At 41.9% G+C, this 14,008-nt stretch overlaps 4 protein-coding genes across 4 annotated transcripts in view; 2 read left to right on the plus strand and 2 right to left on the minus strand. All coding sequences in view use genetic code 11, as the record gives it.

Moving 5' to 3' along the window:
• Positions 1-4,859, plus strand: part of EGR_01718 (Small G protein signaling modulator) — a gene marked incomplete at both ends in the record, with an annotated part of 30,996 nt that extends 26,137 nt beyond the window's left edge. Inside the window, 6 exons of the mRNA XM_024490967.1 lie at positions 818-968; positions 2,583-2,641; positions 2,877-3,178; positions 3,302-3,673; positions 4,564-4,650; positions 4,683-4,859. Coding sequence (XP_024354832.1) covers positions 818-968; positions 2,583-2,641; positions 2,877-3,178; positions 3,302-3,673; positions 4,564-4,650; positions 4,683-4,859 — 1,148 coding nt within the window. The remainder of the gene's footprint in view (positions 1-817; positions 969-2,582; positions 2,642-2,876; positions 3,179-3,301; positions 3,674-4,563; positions 4,651-4,682) is intronic.
• Positions 4,860-5,038: 179 nt separating this feature from the next.
• EGR_01719 (T-complex protein 1 subunit gamma) lies at positions 5,039-6,921 on the minus strand (the record flags this gene model as incomplete). Its single annotated transcript, XM_024490968.1, has 8 exons — positions 5,039-5,590; positions 5,629-5,935; positions 5,965-6,149; positions 6,183-6,294; positions 6,321-6,401; positions 6,435-6,555; positions 6,588-6,860; positions 6,894-6,921. 8 exons carry the CDS (start codon positions 6,919-6,921, stop codon positions 5,039-5,041), a joined length of 1,659 nt encoding a protein of 552 aa, XP_024354833.1.
• Positions 6,922-6,957: 36 nt separating this feature from the next.
• EGR_01720 (Ubiquitin domain-containing protein UBFD1) lies at positions 6,958-8,701 on the plus strand (the record flags this gene model as incomplete). The annotated part of the gene is made up of 3 exons (XM_024490969.1): positions 6,958-6,995; positions 7,622-7,946; positions 8,243-8,701. 3 exons carry the CDS (start codon positions 6,958-6,960, stop codon positions 8,699-8,701), a joined length of 822 nt encoding a protein of 273 aa, XP_024354834.1.
• Positions 8,702-9,380: 679 nt separating this feature from the next.
• Positions 9,381-12,693, minus strand: EGR_01721 (26S proteasome non-ATPase regulatory subunit; the record flags this gene model as incomplete). The annotated part of the gene is made up of 7 exons (XM_024490970.1): positions 9,381-9,461; positions 9,594-9,675; positions 10,453-10,658; positions 10,889-11,041; positions 11,336-11,434; positions 11,709-11,816; positions 12,676-12,693. The coding sequence occupies 7 exons, from the start codon at positions 12,691-12,693 to the stop codon at positions 9,381-9,383; spliced, it is 747 nt and encodes a 248-aa protein (XP_024354835.1).
• Between the last annotated feature and the right edge of the window lie 1,315 nt (positions 12,694-14,008).

Below are 14,008 nucleotides of genomic sequence, written 5' to 3' on the forward strand. Positions count from 1 at the left end.
GCGCAAACTGAATGGTTTGCGGGCAGTTTTTTCCAGTTGGTTCGTGTGGGTTTACTACATTGACAAGCCAAAACACGGCACAAATTAGTCAAGCTGCGTTATACTTATAGGAAGTAAGTCTAGGTTATAGTAGCTGGATCGTTCTTGGTCGCATTACCCGTTAGGGATGGAGTTTGTTCCTCATCATAGACGTGTTTTTGCACAACTGGCTCATATCTTCGATCAAATCATGCAATATTTGCAGACTTGCGATCTGTTAAAGTGGTTGCTTTTATGAACTACCAGCGTCAGCGAATATAGTATCGGGTGTAAATTCTACTAATAGTGTCCTAATACGGAGTTTTACTTCCAATAATATCGCGGAATGAATCGCATTTAGCATGTTTTTTTTGCGTAATTCTCGACAAAACTTTCGTGCTTCATTACTTGCATTGCTTTTGTTTTCTCTAACAAGTTATAGTTTTCTTTGCTGAAGCTCTAATTTGACAATTTAAGTGGGGCTAATTGAATAGTGCTATTTTTGGGTTTTTTTCCATACCAGCTTTCTGCTAAGTATTAAAGGATTGGTATTCTACCTCTGAGTGTGGTGGACCTTTGTACAGAATGCTTAATATGTTTGTTAATCCTGTATCGAACGCGAACGATTTACAAATTCTGGACTATAGTCAAAATGGTTCGTCATTGCGTTCAAATCAAAGGTATTGTTGTAAATTCACGTCCCCGTTTTATGTGACAAGGGTTCGTTTTAACGATCTCTCTAATTTTGAACAAAATTCCCCGCCTGAAGATCTCGAAAATCAAGCCTTATCCACCTTAGCTGCCAGACGTGTACCGAAATGGGAGGTCATCGCCGATAACTTACATCCTGTCGTAAAGCGTTCGTCTTCAGAACTGCGGATTAAATGGCCTCGTTTTCAGCATGGTAATCCCAGTAGTTATCGTCCAATTTCATTAAGCCATATGGTCAGGTATGTTTTTATCGTTTGTCATATTCCTTTCACGTCCATTTTTTATTCTCCTATTAATGGTAAAGTTTGTCTTAAATCAGATCAAATGCGCAAGTAAATATCGGCAGGTCGGGAGCGTATCTTGAAAAACGCAATCAATCCTTTCGAAGGCACACCTCCCGCGAACCTTCCTCCACGTGCAGCATATCTTACTTATCTGTAAGCCCACTCATAATCGATTCATATTTTATGTGAAATGAAATCACTTTGATTTCTACCTTAGCTAGTTATTTAATTGTATCTTTTGTTCGTGCACATTTTTTTATTCTCTGTTTCTTTAGGTCCTAGGTGGGTCGATATACCTAGAGTCTGTTTCGAATGTGCGTACTTGTTCATGGGTGTCCCCTTAAGAGTTGTCGTCCAATTTTCTAATAATGGCTTAAAATTAGTCATACTCCCAAAGCATTCATCCTACAATACGTATTGCGTATCAGCAAAACGAAGCCCAGTGCGTTTGCAAGTTGTTTGGGTGGCACACATGAGCTGAGGCTAAGGTGGCTGTTGATAGCGTAAATCATTAATGCAATCGTTGGGACGGACACATCTTAAACTGCTTGAAATTGTGGTAAGAACTAGTGTGTAATTGCAACAGTGCTGAGCCATTTGAGATGATTAGTTGAAATAAAAGCGATTGGCAAGGGGGTGTCTTGAAGTTTGGTCTCCTGCTGTCACAGTATGAAGGTGGATTATATCCGCAACGCATTGCTGTGCAGTTGGGCATAGCTAAAAGGGGTTGTGTTGGCTTATCAAAACCTTTTGGTACAGAGGACGAGTGAAAAACTGAAATTTGGCTCGAAACAGTAAGTCATACGTATCTGATTGGTCTATTTCACCAAAAAATAATTGAAAGAATTGTCGGTAAAGTTGTAGATAAGTGGAGTCGTTAAAAAAATTGCCGGGAATATGTAGTTGAAATTCATCCTATTTGCAAGTGAGCTAGTCTACCAATTAGTAGATCGTGCAAACTGAGAACACTTGAGTCTAAACAAGTTTGCAAGTGCTTCTTTATTCCAATGATCCTTCCTTTCAGGTTTTTATACTGTAGGAATCAACGATTTAGCACTATAGCAATATGAGTATCATTGGTAGTTAAGGCTCATATCTTGATTTACCACACGCTGTACTGTTTGGGCTCACCCGGGCATTGATTTAGTGACCCGATAAAATATTTTTTAAGGCTTTGTCGAGCCCTCGGATTAGTGTGTATCGGGTAATAAGTTCCATTCGAAGTGGATACTGAGATTTAAAAAAAAGCACTTTTCAGGCGAGGGTTGTCACAGTACCGTGGTTTCATTGCTTTAAATTTTGCTAACACTTTGTAAATGCACTAGTTAGACTAAGGCGTATGAAATAAAGGGCAATTGTGAACACCTGCTTCTAGATTGTACAAATAACGGGGTTTAACCTCACCATAGGTTTTCCAGCTTATCCGATGACCTGTGCATCGACCAATGTTGAAGTGTGATTAAAGTTGTTGCGCCCTCATCTACTACTCTGGGCGGTGATTCCTACTTACGTCGGTTTTAATAAACGTCCTGTACTTCACTGCTATTACCACCGCTTCTTGTTATGTAGGGGACGTCACTGTCCGGGCCAGCATCGACCTATAATCAAGAAAACGATATACTTCCCAAGTAAGATAAATCTCAACATGTTTTGCATCATTCGAACTTTGCAATCCTATCTTATTTTTTACATTTGCGTTAGTATCGACTATTTATTCCTTTGTACATAGACCATTGCAATCAAACTTCAGTCATTCGTTTAAGAGGAGAATGCATTTGGACTCGCACTTTTCCCTCTCCCATAAACCGAAATCGTCTCGTCTGTCCAACTCTACTTCGTCCACTTCCCTCTCCCCTATTGAAGACCTCAACTTCGACGCTCTTAACGATCCCACTGATGAGACTCTTGCTCACCCCTGTCACGAGTCCTCACCTGTCTCCTCATCATTCAGATACCTCGCCTCCAGCGACGACTTCTTTGTGGTGCAGACGCCTTCTAAGTCTATTAGCGAGTCCGACCAGAAGTCTTTCCACCTTTCTAGCCCGCCTTCTGGCTTTGGGAATCTCGGTGGCGCGACCAATGCGAAGTCGACCAATTCATTTAGGCCTCGAGTGTTGTTTGGAAATAACGATTTCGGATCAGAAAAATCTTCACCAACCCCTTTTGTACGCCTCATCGTGGCACTTATTGCCTACTTTTTAAATTCTCATGCTATTTTGATTTTATGGGTAGCATTTGTCTTGGTACTTTTTGTTAATTTTTAATATCTGTTTTTGTCCTTCACTCAGCGCTCAACCAATGCGTCTATATCCGCAGCTCTGTTGAAAGTCTTTCCATTTCAGATTGAGAGATTCAACGTTCCGCCCAACATCCGATCACCCAAACAGCGATTCTCATATGCTACCCCTTTAAATCAACCGAAGTCTTCTACTAGTGATTCGATCGCTCTGTCAATGGCCAAAATGACAGTATGGAATCGAATGGCTGCTGCAACAACGCCTATTGCGCCAGTGAAAACTCAACAATTTGCCACGAATGTCTCCCGGCAAGGTTTGAGCCTCTCGCGCCGGACCAGCTCTGCTTCAAGCTTTAAGTTAGCATATCCTGTACAGAAGGAGCCAGAGTTCACTATTAGACGAATTTTGCAAGTAGCATACGGGGTAGGTGCATAAACGTTCCATTGGCTAACAAGCTAAACTGCCACTTTTTGATCAATCTTAGGTTTTATTTGCGTTGTTTTACTTCATGGTGTACTATTGCTTTCTTTTCATTGAATTTTTTTTCTGGAACCTTGGCTGTGTGATGCGTATATTGATCAGAGAGACTTTACTTTTAGAGGAAGTGGCGTCGTTTTGCCCTAGGGGAGAATCGGTATTGTGAGAATGTCGTTCAAATGGCCCATCAGTTCCTGGATGCAGAGTCAAAGAAGCTGTATTGATGACACACACCCTACCTGATGACGATTCTTGATTTCATTTCCGTGCACAGGCGCACCTTCTTACGCAGCAAAACTTCTCAATGTCCCTTGTGATGTGCTGTGGTTATAACTCTTTTTGTCTTTACAAAATATCTTATTTTCATCTTGCTTGGAGATACCAATTCCTCTGGAAGTTGGTTCCTCTAATTTTCATGATTTTGGAAAAATTCCAAGATGAAAGTATTTACTTGAGTCGCCCCAGCCCTTACCTCTTAGCAAGATGCATCTGTGCTTGTCAATGAGCCCCGTTTTTATCGTGTAACAACTATTCAGGGCTACTCATTCAAGTGTACTGAAACAATAAAATACACTTCCCCTCAATGTATTTAGCTAACCATCGTTGTTTTCTCTTTGTAATATTCATAGCCGTCTGTATGCACTATACTTTGATGTTTTCCAGGTATCATTTCCGTACATCTGCTCCCATTGACTATCTACAAATAAATTCCCATGCTTTGCTCCTCGTATGCGTCCGCCTCAGTACTTTCCTATGGCTCTTAAGGCCAATCGTTACGAGCAACTAGTGGGGACGGTACCACCTAGGCTTGAGATTAAGGCTTTGCAATTAGCCAGATCGATACGTTTGGACGACAGTCCAGTCGACAGAAGGCACCGGTAAAGGGGCCCAATCCGTTTAGTGGCGAACCTGCCGTCGACAAGGTGACCCTGGAGCCAACTTCGGGGATTAAAAGCTCATGGTGGTCAAGGAGGAACTAAACATGATTCGCACTACTTCCACAAGGCCTACACACGAAACTCATCGGGAGAAGCGGTCGCGCCCGTCCGCGGGCACCAAGGCTGGAACCGAAGGACCTGAAGCGATTCCTACGCCACTAACCCTAAAACGCTACCTAATCCCACGGGCATGAACATCGAACAACGACGCATCCAAGTACTTAGCCAGACGAATGTTTGTTGCAGCATTGAAGCACCAAACACGGTAAGACCGAAACCATTTGTTCCCAAGCCAAGGGTTGAGATGAAAGCTGTCAATTCGGAGACATGCAAAAGGCTTAAACTTTATTAATAACAACTGCTAAAACACTTTTCAAGGCTTCGAATCAGTGTCAGCGGCCTTCTTGGTTCCAGACACGATGTCGTCAATTCTCAGAAGTAAAATGGCCGTCTGAAAATACAAGTTAAATGAGCAGTGTATTACCTCGATCGCAGTTTTGAAGGTCTGAGACTTAACCGCAACAGGGTCCCAAACCCCAAGTTCTTTCATGTCCACTAACTGTCCTGTTTCACCATTTATTCCCATGGTCCAGTTTTTTGCAGGATCGATTGCGTGGTAGGCCCTCAATTCAGTTATTTGCTTCAAAACATTAGCACCACAGTTTTGGGCCAGAGTCCTAGGAATTACTTCCAATGCTTGAGCTACAGCCAGGTAGGCAACTTTCTGCACACCAGAAACAGCAGACTTCGCCTTTTGACTGAGCTCCTGCGCAAGAGCCATCTCAAGTGCTCCGCCACCAGGGACTAATCGTGGATCCATGAAAGCACTCCGTACTACCGACATAGCATCTTGCAGATTTCTTTCAATTTCATTTAGAACGTCCTTGCTGGCACCACGAAGAAGGATAGTGCATGCCTTAGGGTCCTACAAGTTCCTACTTAAAGGGAAGACGATGCACTAACCTTACATCCTGTGATGAACGTAAAATACTCATCGCCAATTAATTTTACTTCAAATAGGCCAGCACCAGTACCAATATCCTCCTCCTTGATCTCGTCAGTGCGGCTAACAATTGTGGCACCAGAGCATCGCCCAATCCGAAGGCAATCGGTTTTACGAAGCCTGCGAATGACCGATATTCCCGCCTTAACCAAAAAGTGCTGAGCAAGATCACTGACTCCCTTCTCAGTAATAACAACATCCGGTTTGTGCCTAATAATCTCCTCACAAATTTTGCCAATGTATTCTTCCTCAATCTCGAGAGCCCGACTAAACAATAAAAGAACAAGAAAACTTACGTAAAGTCCTTCTCACCGCATATTTCCATGGTAGTTTGGCTCTCACCCTTTTTATACTCCAGACTACAATCGAGAAGAAGAATACGAGGACTCTCAATACGCCTCCTCATTTTAGGATGTAAAATATCTTTGTTAAACATCACTCCATCTAGAACACAAGAGTCCTCAATAGAACCACCAGGAATCTAGAAACGTCCATAGAAGGCACTTCAACCTACCTTTTCTACCTTGGCGTATCGCTTTATGTCAATTTCCTTCCGACCGCCGTCGACAATGGTAACAACCTTCACGGAACTTATGGCCAACTTGGACGCCAAATCCACCCTGAGACTAGGAATGTTAGGCAAAGTTTTTACCATTTGTTAATTATTTTGGTTCCTACGCAACTTTTTACAAGATTAACCATAGCCTCGTGATTGTTTACATCAACAGGAATGCTGCAGGAGATTAGGAATAAACAGCGACGTTACCTAAGCTTAGTGTCGATCGCCGTAGTTATATCTTCTAAGGCCTGACGAAAAGCAGTAATGATCTTTGTTGGGTGAATTTGTTTCTCAAGACAGGGAGCAGCCACTGAAAGAACCTCACCGGCTAAATGATTAATAGAGAGGAGAAAGACCAACCAAGAACAATAACGGATGTTGTGCCGTCGCCCACTTCTTCATCTTGTGTTCTAGCAATTTCAATCATTGATTTAGCCGCTGGGTGTTCAACAGTTATCTCACGCAAAATAGCGTTGCCATCGTTTGTCATCACGATGCTGCCCATTGGATCCAAAAGCATCTTAAGCATTGCTCGAGGACCCAGACACGTACGAATAACATCGGCTACTGTTTTGCCAGCTTCAATATTCCCAAACTGGACGTCCTTACCATGCTCTCGTCTAGTGTTTTGATCTTAAAAACTGGGATGTTTCGGGAGAAACTTACTCAAAATTAAAACTGGAGTGCCCCGCATGCCTCGCCAATGACCAAGTATTTGCGCGACAACAATATGGTACATAAAAGTCATTGGTCCAACAACGAGGCGAGGTTGGCATGGTAACAGTTTTGTCAAAAAATAAGCATTATATCAAGAATAGAACGCGCCATTAGGATAAAATGAGCAAAATTTTGTTTTTATGTCTTTTTTAAGAGCTAAAAGCAGCTAATTGCATAATAAGTTTTAAAAAATTAACTAAACATACTTTTTTTTGCTGAATTTAATTTTTTATTTGTAACATAACATTGCATAAGTCATTCTAAAGTGAAGAAGCATGAGGCTAGAATTCGCTTCGTAAAACAAGTGCAGCGAGCGGTTTGAATACAACTTGACCCTAGCAGTTCTCGAAGCTGGTGAGTTGTGTTGTGCGTTTGGACACTCTTTTGCGACCTACTCTGAGATATTCTTCGGTATACATTGGGTAGAACTGATATTCCCCTCTAAAGTCAGCAATAAATTGCCCCTTTTGTTGTGACTGCTTTTAGGCGGACGCTACATGTTCCCATTTCATTTGTTCATACAATATCTAATTGTTGGTTAGTAGTTATGTAATTTGCTTCTCCACAGATAATTGTATTAGGGTGAGTGCTGTTACTTTTTGAATACCTATTGGACACCCTGAGACAAATTGCGCTATTCCATTAAGTTGCTTCCCACGACGTAATTACACTTGCAGGTGTGAGACAATGCGCACCAACGCTAGCGGATCAGCGGCTTCTGAAGGCATTGGAGAGTCAAAAAGGGTGGCGGAAAGCTCTGGGGACGTTGCTGTCCGTTTGATAGTGCAACACAATCGAAGTCTTTACTCCTTCGAATTCATGCCTGACTGCACCGTAGAGGATTTGAAGGAAAGACTTGAAGCCATCACTAACGTGCCAGTCAACATGCAGAAATTGATATTTCGGGGCATTCTTAAGAATGACACGAAAATTGCGAGCCTTAGATTGCCTGGGCGTGACACAAGAATCATGCTAATCGGTACTGAAAGAGATGTATCAGTGGTAAGCTTCTTTACTTGAGAATTTACAAGGGCATATGCATTGTGGTATCAAAAATCAGCTAGCCACGCATCGCTACTCTCACGACTTAAGTGCATGCACTAAGCAATTTTAAAGTGGCAACTAAAGTCTCTTTATCCATTAGCATGACTTCTCGGTTTTTTATATGTGAGTTGCGTCGTTGCCTTAAGCTGCATTAGTCATTAAAATATTTTTGGCGTCTATATTTTGCAGGGTCGTACGCTGAAAGGTATCATAATTTTGCATAGACCGACATCATCATCACCCGGCTTTCTTAGGCTTCAGGTCAGTCGTCAGCCTCCACACCCGAGTCGGATACGAACAGAGAAAATGAACCACCTCTTGAGGAGGATAAAGAAACCATTGCAGGTCATAAACATGTTATAGAGACCTTTGGTAAACCAGACAATGCTAAAGCGAGTCTCACCGTACCAGCGACACTGGCGGATAATGAGACACTGACGGGCTTACTAGACAAGAAGGGTAAACCGCTGCGTCTTCGCTTCCACCCCGAAAGCTGTGAGCTTTGGATGGCAACCCCCTCGGCCACATATAAGATACCTCTGGATACCGTCAAAGAGGTCGAACACTGCCCCATCCTTGAGCACCCAGGTTATCATATCATGAGCTTCCAACTTGGTCCCACCCGGAAATCACGTTTTTTCATTTATTGGGTGCCTGAACAGTACGTTGCTTCCATCAAGAAAAAAGCTCTTTCTCTCAGGCCAATGCGGTGAAAAGATTGGTGGTCTCCACCGACGGCACCTCAGAGTCAAAAATTCCCAGTCTCCGCTTTCCAAGCCAATCTCCTCGAATCACCGCATTGTATGTTACGCAGCTTCGTTGACACTCATTGCCCCTTCCGCACTCAGTCCCAAGCTAGATCCTGAGACATGGGCCTTACTGCTGTTATCGCTCCTTTTTTCAATGGCGATCAATATAACACCGCTCTTACTAGTTAGAACTCGAGCCCTTCTTTCGAATCATGAACTCTACGTCTCCCTTGCTTACAATTCACATTGAGCACTATACGTCCACCCGACTGAAGCCAGCGGCATCACCTGTTATTTGCATAGTGAATTTGCATTGGAGCGTTTTGTAGATTTGTTATAAATCACCTCGATCCATGTAAACCCGTGATGAGATGCCACGATTTACACGAAGAGTAGCAAAGAGCCTAGCTATGATGACTCCTCTCCTCTTTAGCGTTATTACTATTAAAGATTTGAAATCATCATTTGATCCTACTTTTCCCATCGTCAACTAATAATGATAGGAGCGACTACAGTTCGAGGGAACCAGCATCAGTACCAGTATTCGGTTAAAGTGATTTTGATAGTGAGTTTTCAACGCTACAATGCTAAGAATGAAAAGTTTTTAAGAATGATTTTATTGAGCAAGTGAAAGCAATGAGTTTTATGGAGACCGTAATTTGAGGTCTCTCTGTATAGAAAACCGAAGATTGTCCGGCGCCAAGTCTGCAGGTGCGCGACCATCCTAGAGACGGATAGTTTGTGGTTAGGGTTCGGGGATAGCAGCGACAAACAAAGTAACGACGACGTTGGGGCAAGATAAGGTGTTTTTGACCATTCACGAAGAGTCAATAGAGAGTATGGGGGGCAGACGCACCTTGTCCTTTGCTGTGAGATCTCCACCAGCGGAAAGGAGGATCTTCATAATTTCAGAATTTCCTTCTTCGCAGGCAATGTGTCTACGACATCAACACAAAACATTGGGGAAATCGCTGAACGGTAGACGGTGAAATTTTAGAGTTGTGAGCGTTTTCTGTTCAGCACAATTTCTTATTATTACACAGCGCTAGGATCAGTGAATCGAAGCAAGACTTCCTAAGATATCCTGTTACCCATATGGGGTGTCACTGTTTCCACTCCGATTGAATTTAGACTCGAGATATTAAAACAGTTGCAATGATAGTGCCCGCTAAATTCACTTTAGGCTACAGTCGATAGATTGAAGCGTAAGATGTTCTGTTCTCACTAACCAATCTGGCGAAGACTAGTTTTACGGTTATTAGGACATTAATTTCCAAAAAAGAAAACGTAAGAGTGGGAAGGTTTTGCTCTCACATGCATCACAACCACTGTAGCTCCATTTATCAGGCAAATAGATGACAGAATTACACACATTCTCAGTGGAGTGCAAAAAGCGTTGGAAGTACTACGAGGGTATTATTCGGACCTCCTGCTCAAAGGCACCACAAGATGTCACGTAAATAATGCCCTGGACGTGGTAAAACTGCTAAGAGAATATTTTCAAAACATGAGTGGGTGAATATACGTAAGTAATTCAACTGGCCTACAATAGCAGCGGCTAAAAAAATCGAATCCATCAAAGTGTTAAGCACCGATGGAGCTGCTCAATAACAGCAATCACAGAAGAGTTTCCAAATTAGTCGGCTATTAGCATAGGTTTTGAGTGGTTGGAGGCATTTCAAAGAGGATTTGGGGAGGTGGAAGTTGAACCATACAGTGGGGTTTGTCCAGCATCATTGGGCGTATTGGGTGAGCACTTGCTGATGTCTCTACTCCTGCCTGCGTCCGCAAGCACATCCCCAGCCAGCAGCAACTTAACCATCTCCGTGTGACCTCGAGACGCAGCTCGATGGAGGGGTGTGTTTCCACCCCAGTCACGTAAATCTGCCCGTATTCCTGCCAATAGGAGACGCCTCGCTATCTGAAAGAGGCCAAAATCACCTAACCAGTGCGATATTAATGCCTTCGCAAAACTTAAAGTCGACTAAAATTAGGCACACGGGTAGCCACAGGAACCACATCAGACAAACAACTTCAATCATGCATTTTGAGTCGATCGGCTAGGGCGATACCTGGGGGACTGACATCAAAATTGGAACTCTAAAAGAGCGCTCAATCGAGGTTAAGAGAGATGGACGAATTGGAACATACCGAGAGCCGATTCTTGGAGGCTGCATAATGGAGGCAATTTTGACCTGTTGAGTTGACCACGTTAACGTCAACAGAAAGACCTGCATCTAAGAGGTACGCGACGACGTCCTCCCGACCTGCAGACACGGCAATCATCAGAGGAGTCCAACCCGACTACGCGGAATGCGATAAATTAAACAGTAAATACGTAGACAGCCATAAAACATGTTACACACACATACAATAATAGTGATATCAGTAGTGATGTAGTAATCTGAATGACAGCTGGTCAAATGAATAGGTACATGCAATTTAGCAGCTTGCCAACAAGTCTAAAGTAAGTCATGTTCGAACGTTTAAGGTACGGTAGAACCTCAATCCTGATCCAAACCAGTCTCAAATGGCATACGTTCACTTTGGTATTGTAAAAAATGATGACGCAAGGAAAATCAGTTACACAAAACATACTGAATCAGGCTCGTCCGGTAGACATCCACCCTGGATCAGACGTTTGACCAGATCGACATGCCCACCACAGGAACTCCAATGCAAAACAGTACGCCCCGACTGGAATATCGAGCCACATCACACATACACGAGACAAACCAAATCTATGGTAAGTTCTCAGACTCTTTTGGTTCACAATGAAAAAGCCATGTTTTCAATGGACACATTTAGAAACCGGTATTAAAAGATTAGATATATGCTTTTTCACTAGAATATCTGTGACCCCCACTAATTTCGTTGAGAATCAGCATTCAACACCAGGATATTCAACTACCAAAAAATACAAACGATGTAAAAGAAGAACAAGAAATGATTAACAAATCCGAGTACATACACTGTCCTTCAATTTGACTAATCCAGAGTCCTCATTTATTCTGTTTACTAACTCCGTCACTCTACCGTCACGAGCAAGATTGCAAGCTTCAGAGTCTGACATTTTGATCTTGACAAAAAAGAACATACGAACAGAAAATCACGACCATGGAATCTGCTACAAAAATAAGAAAATCGGGGGAAAGTAATTTGCAAAGCAACACCCGTTTCTGGGACAGATTTTTCAACTGCAGATCCACCCAATTAAGATACAAACACCATATACAGGGTGCAGTAGAAGCTTTGGCAGTAATCAAATCCACTGCAATTGTAGGATACGCACCAAACTTCACCAGTACAACACTTACATAGGTACACACAGGCGTACAAAAGGTATGTTTCCACAAATCCGCATTTCTAAGGTATATGCTATACTCTTGATCAAAACCAAATAGCAATATAAATCAAAGCATAGACTTAACGACCATTACTAGAAGATCCACGCAGAAAAAATTATCACCGGCAGTTTGTGCATGAAAACACACACATTGTGACTCAACCCGCACTAAGCAAGAAAGAAAAAGCACAAAACACAAATATTAATCTTAGAGAAGCTCCCCATCCGGGCAGCGTTGCCACCTGAGAAGCATAAGGCACGAAGTTTGGACTTAGGCGCTGGATACAGCTGACGCATATAACAACAATGTTGACCTTGAACTTAAAAAATTTAACTTTCAGTTTAGTTGTAGTACATGTATAACGACATTTGCATCACTAATGTAGGACTATATTGTTTTTGAAATTTTCACGTGCAGAGGATAACGGTAAAAGATTTGAATAAATTCAATTTGAACAATTAGAATGATACCTGTGATAAAGATTACTTATTTCGGAATTTAGTACCACACGTTTCAGTGGCACTATTGACAAAGACTTTGTATTCTGCACTCAAAATTCGGTTGAAGCTAGGATTTACTGGTGTAACGAACTGATAATTCTATTACCATATGTTGGGGCTAAGAAATTGATTAAGATACCAGTAGCCGCCTAAAATGTGTAATTAAACTTTATATCAAAGTAAAAACGTGCAACGTCTTTTCCAGGTGAATGACGCCGTTCTCCCTTCCCTTGTTCTTCGTAGGATGTCATCGCTAAGCCTAATTTCCCGACTAGTGTGTCACTATAAATCACCCATTTTTTGCCCAAACTCTTTCCAACTTTTCTGCTAATGACGCATATTTGTAGAGAAAGCATTGCTTAGTTAAAAAAAGTGTTATTTTACTTATATGTGCTTTGCTCATGGATCTTCCCTACTACCGCCGACTTCAGACCCTGAAATCGAGAATACTGACTAAAAGAAGGCACTGTCTATCTTTGTAGAATAGGTAGGTTTACAGGTAATCAAAAATCAATGAGATATCAATTGCTCTTCTCTTCTCGGGAACAAATAAGGTTTACTCGGTCATGAGTTTGGTGTACACTTACCCCTTACTTCCCAAAATGCATTTAAACAAACGCGCGCTTCACAGCCTCAAGCTTAAAGACCACTTTCTAAGTGCTCTTAAGGTCTCATAAACTGCTTGCTTTGTCCAAGCTATACACCCACTTAAGGTAAGCGCACTTCTTTTGCAAAAATGTTTAACTGTTGTGCTTTTAGCATTCAGACTTCAATCACCTAAATTGAGAATGAGATTATGGAACAATTATCTTTCCCATCTGCTTGGAATCTGCAGTTGCATCGTGCTGCTAAAAATAGTTAAGCAAATCATATTCAAATGTTAAATTAGTCGGAAACGCTCGATTCATAACGGTAAAATCATTGAATCTTATGCTTTTGTGGATATTTCGGCTCCAATCGGAGGTAAGGTAAGTCAAATATATCCATGAAGTTACAATGAAGCTTGTAAAAATTGCAACGCCAAAGACAATATTAGCATATCACAACAGGAGCAAAAGTAAATTTGCGGTCTGATATGTGTGCTGCATGGGATGTAAACTTCTTGCACAGCTGGGAAAAAGTACACTGTTGACTTTTAGCCCAGTCAAAGGAACCTGATTTCTGGAGGAGGATGTTGCATCCAGACGATGCCTATCGGCAATAATTTGCTTTTTAGAATGCTAAGGGTATTACCAATTGGTTAATACTCTTTGGCCCTAGTTGTTCTTTCTTGAGTCCCTTTTACATTTTTCTCTAGTGACGGTTTCTTAATTTACTCAGTAAACCAAACTGCAAGTACCTTGATCCTGCAATTCAATTATTCATGTAACCATCCATCGCCTCTCACCATTTCCTACGGTGAAAAGATAATTTAGCGCTTGAAA

The sequence above is a fragment of the Echinococcus granulosus genome (genome assembly GCF_000524195.1).
Source record: "Echinococcus granulosus chromosome Unknown EG_S00006, whole genome shotgun sequence".
Classification (NCBI taxonomy): domain Eukaryota; kingdom Metazoa; phylum Platyhelminthes; class Cestoda; order Cyclophyllidea; family Taeniidae; genus Echinococcus; species Echinococcus granulosus.